A 14,523-nucleotide genomic window follows, 5' to 3' on the forward strand; every position below is an offset into this window, starting at 1 on the left:
CCCCTTACCCCTCCAACAACCATGAACAGACTTTAATAAGACTACCAGAAAATACATCTCAGAAAACCGTTAGAAGTGCAAAAAGTCCATAAAGTAAAGCACAGGGGTATGCAATCAGCAGCTGCTGTCCTTCCATAGCCAATGCAGAGGTAAAAATTTTGGAGGCTGACAGACTGCACCATCCAATAATAAACAGAGCTAACAAAATTCCTGGGATCCCCCTAGGAGGAAAAAAAAACAAAACACAAAACAAACATGATAGAGTCCATATATTATCAAAAGTAGCATCAAATCTTACATGAACTCAAGTTCATGTCTATCAGCTTGCTGTTGATAAGGTAAGTCACTGGAAGAACCAAGGACTGACTATCATAATGAAAGTCAAGCATAAGAACAAATTAAAACTGTAATCCTAAACAAAAAAGTAATTTCTTCAGCATGGATAAAAGCATCAGCATGGATAAAAGCATCATCAGAAGTACTTCTAAGAGGGCAATGCATTTAGAAATAAATCTTCTGGGACTTCAGCAGATGCAGCAGCTAAAGTGTAATATTAAAGTTAGTAAAGATCCTATTTCAGCCAAAATCAGCTTGTAGAAGTTGTTTGGTTCTAAAATGACACTACAGACCTACTCTTCCATCAGGAATCCTGATGACCTGGAGAGATTGCATTTTTGTAATGCATAACACAAATTTTAAGTGTGCCTTGGACTCTGAGAGGAGGCTCTTAAAGACTCACACCTCAGCTGAATGGGCAGAAAGGTGGTGATTGTCTGCCAGGAAAAAGCTCGACTGGCCTTTTAAAACAGGGAGTAAATGGAGCATTAAGTAAGGAATGGGAAAAGAACCACAGAGGAAAAATATTTTGCTCATCCTGGCATCCTTCTGCACACTGAAAGAATGGTGACTTTCCACACTGCCTCTTGGTGACAGCTGGGCCCTTCTGAAGTTACATTCTGCAACCTCTCAGGAGCAGAGTGGCCTGGAGAACTATGATTATGGAACTGTGGTTGAAAGCCCACTGAAATTCTCCTGCAGATTACAGAGGGCTCACTATTAAACCCTGTAGAACAAAATCTAACCAATAAATAATGTTTCACATATGCTTTATTTGCAGTCTATTTGCAGCCTGCTTCTGTAAAATGCATGAGATCATGTGCGTAATATACTGCTGAAGTACATAATGAGATCAGCTGCATTACACACTTTCACTGTTTCAAGAACTTTGAGAAACAATGAACCTCTGCTAGTTCCTAAAGGCCTTCCTGGTGCCACACTCTTCCAAAGCATCACCATAACAGAACCAGAAGGGAGAAACAGACTGCGTATATTTACGTTGGTCCTTTTATCAGAAATCATCTCCACTAATATTATGATTGCAACTAAACCATGATGAGTAAAGCTCTCCTTATGCGATTGACTTAATTTACTTAATGCAATCATATCACATAAAATAGTTCATTCCTTAGCAATCCAGTCTCCAGGCCAGTGAGGTACTTGGTGTTGTCAGCTGTTGGGACTTTGAGGGAGGAAGGAGAGAATTGATTTTACAGTGACTCAGCACCTCATTGCAACTTCAACATGTTAAAAATAAAACATGAAAGACAATGTGATGTAATACCATCACTTTAAGTGTTCTTTAAACCTATGCGGTGGCATTCAGGGAAATTACACTGAGCTTTGTGAAGCGAGTTTCTGGCCTCTTCTCCAAGAGAAGATGCTAAGTTACTCACCTAAACAGAGAGCCAGAAATTCAGAGCTAGTATGGATGGCTCTTTCAGCAGGTACCGATGCTGGCAGAGGGACGGGATGCAACAGCAACATACTGTGCAATGACCATTTTCAACTAGTATAATGACTCTTTAGGGGACTATCACAAGGCAGCACAATTTAGAGCTGTGGATGCTCTGCCTTGGACTGAAGTCCAATGGCCTCTTATGGTTTGTTCCAGGGCTGGCAGAGAGCAGGATGGAAAGGTGACATAAAATCATACTGGAATCAAGAGATATCTGTGTGCACTTAAAAATTCAGCCCTCAATCTGACATGTTATTGGCAGAGAGCTTTTGTCTCGTACATCCATGAGGTCAAATCCTCTAGCATGGGAGAAGGGCAAAAAGCAGATGTCATGCTCATAGTGACTAAGAGGACTGAGGTTGTACTGGCATGAGACTGAGATGGGGGTACAGACGTGAGCAGACCCTTTCCACTACTCTCTCTCTCACATCCTGCAGATGCTGTCACCAAATGGATCCTTTGCATTGGCTGGGTCTAAGAATTTCTCTCTCCACTTTTACATTCATTTCCTTCAGTGTTTAGTTAAGGAAATAGCTTGACCTTTCTGTTTGGGCCTTTTATAGTAAAGAATTTTTGAGTTTTTTTCCAGGAAAAAAGTCTGTTGATGTTTCTCCCAGAAAGATGGTCTAATCAACTTGGGCTTACACATGATAACAACTTAGATGGGGCACAAACAAATCTAGTTCCATGCAAGTTTTCTCTTTGGTGCTATTTAGCACCCAAAATGCTGTATATATTGTTTTATTTAGTTACAGTGAAATAACTAATCATGAAAATTGAGAATTATTTTATTGCTACATGTTTGCAATTGATGAGTGCATTATCTTAGGTATATTTTCTGTGAAAAAAAACTGAGGTAAGTTCTTTACATTTTGAAATAGAAATAATATTTTTTACAAATACTAAAAAACCCCTATGAATGTGTCACTGTCTTTCCTTTGCCATTTTAAATAAGCTTTTAAATTAAAAATAGTGAAGTGTATGTTGGATTTAAACATTGCCACTTAATTTTAATAGCATGTTTGCAATAGTTAACCTTGGTACTTGCTGTGTTCAAGCAGTTTCATATAGCAAATGAGAAAGGACTACAGAATCCTGTCGATAGGTACTTAACATTATCAACCCATTTTAGAAATAACAGTTTAATTTTTTAAAGGCTATCACAATGTAGCATTTATAGTTTTTCAAAATATATCTGTAAATTTGCACCATTTTACAAATGTGTAGTGTGTGATGGGGGATTCCTTGTACAGACAAGAGTACCCTGCACAATTGTAACAGATGGTTTGGAGTTCACCCCATCTGTCTTATGATTATGTGTCTGCACATTTTATTAGGCTGGATTATTAAACAGGTTAATCAAGAAAACATGGGAAGTGTAGGAGAACAGAGAATAAATGACTTCTTCAGTGTCACTACTATACATCTTATCAAGGACAGCTCAGAAACACTTTAATACATGGAATATGGTCATGTTAAGCCATCACAGCTCCACAGAAACATGCAACAAGAATTGTATAAAAATCTTCATTCTGCTACATAATTTCCTTTACAAAATTATATATTTTTATATATATATATATATATGCATATATATATATATATACTGCTTTTCCAAAGAAAACAAACAGGGCACTTTCTTATTCATCAGCTGCCAAGTTCCATACATTACAGATTGCAGAGTTAAAAATGTCAGAGAACAACAAAGTCTAAGAAGGGAAACCACCATTAATAACATGTTAAAAACAGGTAAAAGTGCTGCTCAATGCCTTCATGCAAGATCTAGAACTTTCTTGTACTTTATTGTATTTGAACGGGGAGGTAAACACAGTCTGTATCTCAAAGGACTAACCAAATGATGAGGAAAGAGAGGCTTGCCAAAAAGTTTCCTATCCATAGATATGTAACTGAACAATTCTCCACATGTGCACAGATAAATACACCACTGCACATGTGGTATTTCAAAGTATTTGGTTATTTTCAGGTTTGCAATTACATCACAACTATACCTCAGAGTATACAACTCTACTACATCTTAAACACTTGTTCTAATTCTCCAAATTATTAAGGGTTATAGGATTATTTCATTCTGCCCAACAGAAGTCAGTATACTCAAGGAAACATAAAGATGAGAGGCCTGATGCTGTGAACAAATAAAGAAACAGGAGAACCAGCTACATAAACCCAAAGTACAGCAGTCACTTTTAAAATTGATACCTGACTTCAGTCATTGTTGGCCCTGTAAAACAAAAGGCACATCTGAGGCTACTGCAAAAATCTATCAGCACTTTCAGTCCAAGTGAGAAGCGGTGGATTAAGGACTCATACTAAAATGAATGTATACCAAACCTCTCAAACACTTCTGTCTGTTTCCATCTACACAGACACAAAAAATGGTGTTTTGCTTTACAGTTCAGAAGCCAAAATTCCCTACTTAACCATTTATAAAATGTTTTGCACACCACCAGTCTTCTAACTAACTATTTTCCAAAGGATTCCTGTTGTGATAGACTGGTACTTACTGTAGTGAGAAGATAACTGCAGAAGACGACAGGATCAGCATGGGCAGCAGACAATAGCCCAAGACACTTGCAACACAGCCATGTGAGACCCCCAAGTCACTCATTAGGTTCAGCAGGGCATGCATAACAAGGCACCCAATGGCACTCATGCCATACACGTAGCCAAAATGAACTTTTCCTGCCTGGAATAAATATGAATAGGCATTAAGTTTCAGAACTGTGCAAGTGATGAAACTGAGTGGGGCAGGAATTGGTTGGGAGACTTGGGAGGGTATAACTGGGAAGTTACAAACTGAAGGAACAAACTGAGAAGAAATTATGGAAAGTACATTTTAATAATTTCTTTTTAGTCTCAAGAAACATCTTTTCAACAGGTGTATATGGGGCTGTGAAAAACTGTCCTAAGTAAATTATGACTCAGGTTGCTTGATATGGTTTATATTTTATTACAAACCTCCAACTTTAAACAGGTCGGCAAAAAATTAGTAAAACTTTGCTTAAAATATGCTAGTTTTCAGCATGAATGTGACCATTCTTCCCTTTGACTACCATAAGAAAGACACATTTCTGTGCTTAGATCAATACAACATGTTCATTTCAACATAAACCTGAGTAGTTACTGTCAGCTTGTGTTCTTTTTCTTGTTCTAACAAAGGAAAAAAATCCTAGGTGCTTTTTTTTCCTTCCAGATTTTATTCCTTTGAGTGAATTTAGTGCCTGTGAAAGGTACCAGCCTGGTAGAGCTTGATGTTTTCTAATTTATACACAAAGCTAGTAAAACAGGCAACTGTGGCCACAGCAGTACCAATTCCTTCATCTCCTGCCATCAGTTTGAATGATCACCTCCAGGCATAAGTGCATTGTTCACTCCCAAAAACAAAACAGTCACAAAAGACTGTTGAATATTTTTTGCTCTATCTTCAAGCTTTTAACAAATTAAATACTGATTGCTGGCTATGCAATACCGTCATTTTCACATCTGTACATCACAAAAACATTCATAAATCAGAAATAAAGTTTGTTTTGTCTTGGAACTTTGTATATTAATGATAGCATGCACCTGTGAAGGACAAAGCTCTTAGCTGGAACTCAACTATTGACTCAGGACTATGGAATAAACTTCTCAAATGAAGGGCCGCTATTCATCACCTTCCTGACACGTAACAACATGTCTGTACACATTTAAAACACAGGTGTGTTTGTGCACAGACACAAACATATCTATATATTGCCCACTATATATTATATATTGCATATGATAAACCACATGAGAATCAAAACTATTAGATGGTCTCAGTTTTCTAGTCAGTTTGTGGCTTATGGTTGGATTCTCTTATGATGGATTAGTTGGAAACATTGCATTTTTTCATGTTTTGTGATATTTGCTAGTATACCTTCCGTGGTGATTAAGGAGGATTAAGAAGACCTATCACCTTATTTATCCATACATTTTAATAAAATTTGGGGGACATCAACTTTGAGGACCCTTCTTCTCTAGCCCCTCTTCCTCTATCCATGCATGTGGAAACTGATCACTGGATACCAGCAGTGTTTGAGCTGGACAGATGTAAAGCAATGCAGTGGAGAGGGCCTAGCCTTGTGATGACACAACTTGAAAGTTCTAATGTTGCAGGCTGGTGACAGCTCATCAGCTCTGGTTGGACAGCAGTGCACACTTAGGTGAAAGGCAGACTGAGTTAATAGGACCTGACTTTACATCAGCAACATTATCCTGTTTGCAAATTGACCTGGCTCACTTCTGGTTCCAGTCCTCAATGTTTAAGACAGGTACAACCAGGCTGCCTGTATCCTTGCAACATTCTGAGTGTTGGCCTTTTCCCCATCACTGTCCTCCACCATAAAGAATAATCTATTCCTGAACTAACAGGGTAAGAAATCTTCCTATTTATATACAGAATCCTCTGCCAGCATTTGCATACTAGTAGTATAAAATAATCAGGAAAAATTGCTTCTACAAAAAAAAATTAATGATAGCTATAGATATTTTGAGAGAGCAATACTACCTCAGATTATTATCAATTAGAATTTCAGTCATTAATGATTCAGAGTAAGTTTAGCACCCATAACGGTTTGAGGCAGCCTTTGCTATAGACCAACTAAGAAAAGTGCTGTTTCAAACAGGTGCAACAACTACAAGCTATATTTTAGGCTGTTTGTTTCAGTGTATTTAATTATTCTACACAGCACTATTTATCAGTTTAGTTTAAGATTAAGAAATTCCTGAGCCAGATATGAAGGGAGCACTAGCACCAGCAGCTACCTGAAATCTCCACTTGGTGAAATGTTTGGTTTGTGGGGCAAGGGCGGGGGGTGGATAGGCAGCTGAACATGTTGGTTCCAATTTTAGCCATCTTTCTTAACATATGTAAATATATTGACTCACACACACAGGAATACTCCCAGTTCACAGGGATGTAAGCAAAACCAGAATCAGGCTTGATTAGTCTGACAGGCTTTGATGAATGGAAAAAGCTAAATTTGTCCTGCGGAAGGAACAAGGTTAGGAGAAACTCAGACTTTGTGTGCTTGTTTGCATCTGCCTGAAGTGGGTACTACTATCCTTAGCTGAAGTGGATAGGGAAGTCTGATTTCATACAAATGACTATGTAAAATGCAAAGCAGCTGAGACAGCCTTCTGCTAACTTTTATGCTGTCATTGTTTCTCCTCCTACAGTTGGGCTGCCCTGTTATACTAACATTAGGAAGATCAAGTCCTGCTGCTGGGCTAACAGCCCTTTTCTCTTTCTCTCTGAAAGAGCTGCTACCATTCGAAGAATATCTTTGCATAATTTTCCATAGTTAAAAACCCGAAACTAAATAAAATATATACATTATTTCATAAACAAGGTCTCAACCAAATTCTGTTCCTGGTGCTATTAGAAGAGACTTATTTAAGTACAGAAGGATGGTTTACACAGCTGAAGAGCCACTTTAGTATTCAAATGCATCTGAGATAAAATAAGCAGCTCAAATTTCCAAGATGGCACATGGAAAACCCATACACTTACTGCTGTGAAGTTATGGCACAAAAACATTGGATTGTATCAGAGGAGTTCTGCTGGCCTAAAACTGGAGCACTGAAGTTAGTTTTCTAATGACACTTAAAATGCTTAATATCGCAGAATAAATATAAGTACTTTATTTCAATAATAGTAGTCTAATATTCATTAGAATTGTTGGCTATTCAGGAAGAAAAATCAATAGGAAGCATTTTTTTCCATTATTTCTTTCTCTTAGCTTTTCAACTTTCTCCTTTTACTACTCTCATATCTTTATTTCTCCATGTGGAAAATAGCCTGTCTTCTCTAGCTTCCTGTCTTCTTTTCCTTTTATTCCCTTTCCTCCTGCCTCTTCCACCCTTATAAAATATTTTTATTTTTATAGGGGCATAAATAATAATAATACTTGCCATTTATATTGCGGTTTGCACATTCGAGGTACTGCCCTGACAATGGAGTAAGAATTTTCAAGAGTCTTCTGATTCAACACTATTTATCATAGAGGAAATGGAGAATTAGAGACCCATTTCTCTCACCTCAGTTGAAGAGCAGTAAAGCCCTTCCCAGGGTGGTCCCACCTTACCCCTATCTGATGAATTACTGCCAACAATCAGAGCTGTACTTCAGCAACACTGGAAACCCCCTGTTGTCAATGATAAATAGATGAATTCAGAGAACTGCACAATCCCTGTTAAACTTCCCTCCTGTGGGAAAGCTATATTCATAAAACAGAAGGTCAAATACAGGCTACCATATTTTGTTAAGCAGACAATATAGAAAAAAGAATATAAACTAAGAAAGTACTATTAAAATTTATAGGAAATTATTGCAAATTTGAGGAGAAAGGAAAGTTTGAAGAAAAAGATTGTTTTCATTTCTTTTTTTCCAATTATTCGTCTATAGAAAGATACTCTTTTTATATCTCTGCACTCCCTAAAATAACATAGAAAGAAGATAACTTCAAAACAGTGTAAAGAGTGTTAGAAAAACTGGGCTGGTCTGCTATGTCTTTTTATTACCTATTTTAAAAACTCCTTGTAAGGTCCTTATCTAGCACATACTGCTCTGCTTTGGGTGTTCAGAGCTTCTCCAGGTTATACATGGCACAGATCTGTTCTTTGTTCATATTAAATCCCACCCCAAAAATGGTATGGCCTTTTTTTGTCACTGGAAGTAATACATCACTTCACCTGTGTTACTTCTGCATTACATTTAAACTTAACGCAGGTCCTGTCAAAGCAAGGAGACTTTTTAACACATAATCTCAGAACAAATGGCAGCACATGACTCCTTTTATGCCAATACTACATCTTCTGCAACTTCATATGCATTATCACCTAGGCATTAGCTTGTTGGAAAAGAAATCCCTGAAGATTTCCACCACATCCTACCATCAGCAATGTTGCTCCAAGGGCCAAACAGAAAATGATAGGTCCGGTGAGGTCTGTCTCATTCATAATGCTGCCATCTGCAGGCTTCATTGGATTTAGAACTGTTAATGTTTTTTGCCATATATGCTCAAAATTGATCCCAAGCTCTGCAACAAGAAATTTCAGGATTGTTAATTGCTTACAAGAAAACAACACTTTCACAGAAACCCATTAGATATCACAAAACCGCAAACAAATTAATTGCCTCAATGAAGATAATATTGTAGGATGACGTATTCTTAGCAGAAACATGCTGTATACCCAGTATGTTTGAGAGTCGGCTCTGATTCTAAATTGGAATATTAATTTATTAAATCAAACTTTAGGCAATGAGCAAAAAAATGCCCTCAGCGTTTTTGAGTTAATATTTGTTTTTCCTATATTTAAAACACATATATCTAATACCACATCAGCTTAGATGTTGAAAAATAAGTTAATTAACAGCAGCTGCAGAATTTAAGATACTCAAGAACACCAAGGACAGAGAGATATTTTTTAATTCTGGTAAATCTGACAAGAAATAGATCTTAACTCTGAACTGCCAGAGGTACTTAAAAATGACATTTGTCCCTTCAAGGCAAGTTAATAATATAATGTACAGTGTTTTTTATAAGCGCTTTTTTTTTTCATTTAAAAAGTAATACTGAGACCCCTGGAAACAGAACAAAATTCTTTCCCATTAAAGTTGATGGGAATTCTGCCACAAACTCTACTGGGGCAAAGATTTGTTTTATAACTTCTGGAAAACACTTCAGCTTGCAAGATTCTTCCTTGAGATTCTCCAGTAAGGGAAAAGTTAGGCTCAGGACTTGGTGCCACAGTTGGCAGCATTAAGACTGACAATTTGTTAGCTCTTTTGGAAAAGCCAAGTCTTTATCTTGTTCCACCTCTCCATCATCTTGAGCTCAGCCAAAACATTACATAAATAAAGCTATTCTGTACTAAAATGTGTGTCTTTAGTCAGACATATGTGACCATAGATAGGTACGTCTCTGAAGCCTTGGGGATCACAAGCAGTCATATTGCAACATCTTTTTTACAGGGTGAGCTGCGCGGGAAGATAAATGCTTGGAGGTCTTAGAGGTAGAGATCCAGTTACCTGTATCAGAGTGATCTTTCTGGCTTTAAGGCAGTAGTAGCACCTTTTAAGTAGTAAAAACTCCCCTTGCTTCCCAGTATGCAAAAGCAGTAGGCTGAATACGCTCCTTTCACATTATGCTGAAATAATCACAGACAAATTCTCCAATTCTTTTTTTTTTTTAATGCAGCACAAGTCTTTTGCAAACTACAAAATCAGCCACTAGCATTAGAATGGTTCAATTGTCATAAAGAATGACATTGTTTGTACAGTTAAATGATTAATTAATTGAAGCTGAAAGCAGCTTTCTCAATTTGTTTCCCTCTGAAACAAGCTACTTAGCATCTTCAAACTATTAAATTTATTACTAGATATGCAAAAAGGAGGATTATCAGTATTTATTAATTATAGATTTTCCAACATGTATGCAGGATAAACACAGAATGGGAAAAAAGATTTGGAAAAGTGAATGCAAAACTTATTGTTATGCTGCCATCTAGTGGTGGTAAAATATATGCCCTATCTGTCATAAGGCTGAATGAATCCATGGTGAATTCAGAGAAGAAAATGTAGGTTTAGGGGCCAGGAGCTGTTGACTGAAGCTCACACAGCCAGGCTTGGCAGCTCTGCTGCAGTTTCTCTAGTGATGGCCACTAGCCGGCAAAGAAAAGTAGATACACCCCCAGGAATCATGCATGTTGTCCATGGGTTTCTTTTTTACCTTCTAGCAAAGGAGGTTCCTCGTCAAATCCATCAGCATAAGCAAGATGAGAGAGAGTATTGGGACTGTATGTTGGTTGCAGAATCTGACCTGTGTAACTCTTAGAGGACAGAAGCATGTCGGATGGGGCAAAAGCTCTGGCTGGAGGTTGCTCTCCTGTTTGGCTCCTAGGACAAGAAGCAAAACAAGCAAAACACATAACTGCAGTGAGAAACATCTTAAAGCCACTCACTATGTAGCATCTATTTTTCACCTATTTTCAATCTGGGGAACCCAGAAATTTTCTGGACGCGATAACTGCTGTGGTTAGTGAGAGCTGAGCTGCTGACCATGGCTTTGCTTTCCTTCGTTACAACTCTCTATGCAAACAGGTAGAGCTCCTTGCCAGCCTGCCAGCATTCTTCAGCCCATCACACCAACTCTGTACCCACTCAGATCAGGTAATGGCACAGTGCAGGCACTCACAGGCTGAAGATGAGGGGAAAGGGAATTTAGGAGCTGTGAGGGCACCCACAAATTCAGGCACTCCTGACTTTTCCACCCAGCAGCCTGGTGTCACTCCTCAGATATGTCCATACTGCTAATGAAAGAACCATATATTTTGATTTTTTTTTTCTTGAATTTGGGAAGGATCCTAAAGAACTTCTTGCAATATGTGCCCTACATTTCACATTAATAACATGAAACTCAGTTACTCCCATCAGGTAAAAAACCTGTAACATCAGTTCTTCTAAAAGTAGCACAAAAACCATCCTTTAAAAAGAAAAGTTCAGTAAAAAGTATTCGTCTCTTGGGAAAGTCTAGATGATCACTTGAAGTCCTTTCCTGCTCCTGCAAGCCCCAAAGCCAGCCCTGGAACTGTCAGCTGCTGAAGAGGGAAGCTGCAACAACACCTATACTTACTTTGTGCTTCCAGAGAGGTTTTCGTTAGACCCATAACTGTTGCAGCCTTCCTCCTGGTCGTCTATGGTGTAATTGGACTGGTAAAAGTCGAAGTGAAGCTGCTCAAAATTTGACATTCTGGTTGAGAAATGATTGTACATATCAATAAATAGCCTTTGCAACAAATCTTTACCTTGAACTGTCTTAAATTAAAAAAGCAAACCTTAAAGCTACAAACTCAAGAGAATCTTTCTGTAGAAGCTCATGATAATGTGGAAGTGACAAAAAAGATGCTTTACTTTCTTTAGCTGTAACAGAGGAATTAATCTGCCGCTACTGTAAATTATGATATATTAATTGAAAAGTGGTATATAAGATATCCTCTCTTGTAACTGTTACCAAAAACAATGTAAGTAATTTTTAAAGAATATATATATATGCATCAAATAAAGTATTGTTTTAAACCAAGTTCATTTTTCTACTTTCAATAAAAAAAAAAAAAATTGCGGCCATATCTGAATGCTTACAAATTAATGTTTTTAAGAAGTATTTTAGATTTCAAAACCAATTACTATTTACAGTTATTTATTTTTTGTAATATTATATATGACTCTCATAAAACAATAGAAAACCACAAATATGTTCACAGGGTTTGTGATTTCTGTTCAAGGACACTGTAGCTGGCACATCAGTACTACCAGAGAAACATTTTCACCGGCCAGAGATATGCCTTGCAAAGGACAGCATACTGGATGATTGAATTGGATTAATGATTGCATGATTTCTTGAGGAAAGAAAACATATTAAAACATATCTTTCTTTCCTACTAACCCATAGTTCAGCCCTGCAGCTACAGACAGATTAGACTAAGAAAGGAAAAATTTGTCCATTTTCCCTTCTGCATTCTGACTAACTTTTTATAACTATTCGAATTTTGCATACACAGGGTTATTTCATATATCCTGTGTGTGGGCATGACTGTTTGTCTGAATCATATATAAGCAACACAAAAAATTAAACACATTGGTTCTGTAACACATTGTGTACCTTTTGGCATTATTGTTTCAAACTGCAAAGATATTTTATTAACTCTTATATTTGGTCTAGGTGTTTCTTATGTTATTAACATGTCTGGCTATAAATTCACAGAACAGCTTCAAAATTGGCAGGTCTACGTTTGAAGCCACAAGACTAATGACCAACACTGTTTCACCTCAGCATTACTTTTATGCTGAGCCACAAGTGGCAAAGACATTACACCTACGCTCAGAGCAGTGAATCCTTTCAGGGACAGTCCCAGCCCCAGAGGGGTTGAGGCTGGAGAGCACTTCTGGGCAGTGCCTGGTCCAAGCCCCTGCCCAAAGTAGGGTCACCAAGAGCAAGCTACTTGGTAAAATGTCCAATCAGATTTGGAAAAGTATGGCTTTGTCATTTTCACTCCCCCTTATCAGGTGGTTATATTCATTGGTGAGATCCCCCTGAGCCCACTCTCCTCCCAGCTAAAGTTCTTCAGTGATTTAGGGAGCGGTGTAAGTGGGATTTGCCTGTGCAATGTGCGTGCGCACACGTGCACGCGTTTCACTGCTTGGCTAGCACTGAGGTACTTAAACCCTTAAAACACACAGAGAAGTTATATAACCTGATCGATAACCATATCCATATCCAGTTGACTTAGATTTTCATATGAGATATTTCTCTCTCCTATCATTTCCCATTTTCTTCATTTTTGTCCTTATTTCCAGCTTTCCAAATGCCATTGGCAAAATATGCGTTTGACCTCACAGTTATTCTCACAGTTATCTCAATATTTATCAAGCACACACTGCTTATGGGAAAGATCTTTGCAGATCTCTTTGTAGATAAAAATTATAAAGATTAGTATTTGATCAGAGACCTTGAAATGCTGCATATTAGAGTTTTGGATTTTTTTCCCATTATCAGATAAATCTCTGGGGACTCTATTCCTTCTTTTATCTAAAGTTCAAACTACAAATTATTCTTACAGTATTTTCTTAACTGTTGATCTATTATGCATGTTTTCCAAATTTAGAAGAGAAATTATTTTTATATTTTAAATATGAATTAATAGCAATTAATTGTACCAAGCTATTTACTGTGGCTTTATTTGGAATTGCACACCAATTATTCATTTGTTCAATGAAGATTTCACATGGAATATGTTTTAAGAAACTTTAGTTGGTAGCTCTACCTCAATAGTTCAATTCTAGTAAGTTTTTAACGTTCTTTGCCGTCACTATAAGCAATGAAATAATCCCCTACTCAGGCATGCTATAATCTGCATAACAGAGTTCAGGAAAGTTTTATTTTTGAAAAGAATTTGGAGTTAAGGTTACTTACTTTTTAAGATATTTGCTGAAAACTCCAGTCTGTTGAATTTACATGTTGGAGAAGACCTAAAATATCTTCTTGCTTCAACATGGATGAGCTTAGTGCTATTTATAAGACTCTAAATTTGATCTTTGAACAGATGCACATGAAGGAAAAAACTCCCACAACCTATCAATATCAGGGTCAGCATTTAACAAGAGCTAACAACAACAAGCAGAAAAGGGTAGGAATCTCTATGGAAAGAAGAAAAAAAAGAACAAATACTTTTCCATATATTTCAACTCAATAATCTAGATTCCCTCTTAAGTAGGTATTTATGAAGATCTTGGTGGAGTCCTCACGAGCCGAGCTGTTAGATATTAAAAGGTTTTAACAATATGTAATACTACCTGTTAAATTAGTAGGGTGAATATGTTTATGTGAGGGTGTGTTTCCAGCACATAGAGACTTACAGATGCTGCTCGTGTCTGGCAGAGGGAGTTTTCAACCGTGTATCTCCTGGTGAGATTGCAATGCTCCCTGGGATCACAGTGGCAGAAGGAAGGAGGGTGAAGGCACTGCCAGGTCAGGTCCACCTGCTAGTCCAATGTCAGGGCCCTGTTCTCCAGGTACATTCCCTTACCCCAATCCTTCTCCAGAAGCTCTTGTCTACTTGGAAAGCAGTGTGTGGCAGTGCAGCACCCACCATATGCCAGGATCAGGGCACAGAACCTCTGTTCTATAGTA

At 37.6% G+C, this 14,523-nt stretch overlaps 1 protein-coding gene across 2 annotated transcripts; it reads right to left on the reverse strand.

The window, feature by feature from the left end:
* On the reverse strand, positions 1 to 13,875 carry YIPF7 (Yip1 domain family member 7). Of its 2 annotated transcripts, XR_003526486.1 has the most exons (7): positions 13,807 to 13,875; positions 11,470 to 11,586; positions 10,567 to 10,733; positions 8,729 to 8,874; positions 4,318 to 4,499; positions 1,336 to 1,519; positions 133 to 221 (listed from the first exon to the last, which is right to left on the reverse strand). XR_003526486.1 is itself a non-coding variant. In XM_027636237.1 (6 exons), the coding sequence occupies exons 2-6, from the start codon at positions 11,583 to 11,585 to the stop codon at positions 59 to 61; spliced, it is 774 nt and encodes a 257-aa protein (XP_027492038.1). In that variant the 5' UTR covers position 11,586; positions 13,807 to 13,875; the 3' UTR covers positions 1 to 58. The 2 variants fall into 2 exon arrangements, 1 of the variants encoding a protein (XP_027492038.1); XM_027636237.1 differs by lacking the exon at positions 1,336 to 1,519 and having other exon boundaries at positions 1 to 221.
* Positions 13,876 to 14,523: the final 648 nt, after the last annotated feature.

Source organism: Corapipo altera, unplaced genomic scaffold (assembly GCF_003945725.1).
Source record: "Corapipo altera isolate COAL_440 unplaced genomic scaffold, ASM394572v1 22b, whole genome shotgun sequence".
In the NCBI taxonomy this organism is placed as follows: domain Eukaryota; kingdom Metazoa; phylum Chordata; class Aves; order Passeriformes; family Pipridae; genus Corapipo; species Corapipo altera.

Excerpts from the sequence above, each read along its gene's own strand:
- YIPF7 (XM_027636237.1), bottom strand. The coding sequence starts at position 11,585 with ATGTCAAATTTTGAGCAGCTTCACTTCGACTTTTACCAGTCCAATTAC. Across the intron at positions 8,875-10,566 it reads GGAACCTCCTTTGCTAGAAG|AGCTTGGGATCAATTTTGAG; the intron begins GTAAAAAAGAAA and ends TTCTTGTTGCAG. Across the intron at positions 4,500-8,728 it reads TTGGAGCAACATTGCTGATG|GCAGGAAAAGTTCATTTTGG; the intron begins GTAGGATGTGGT and ends TATTTATTCCAG.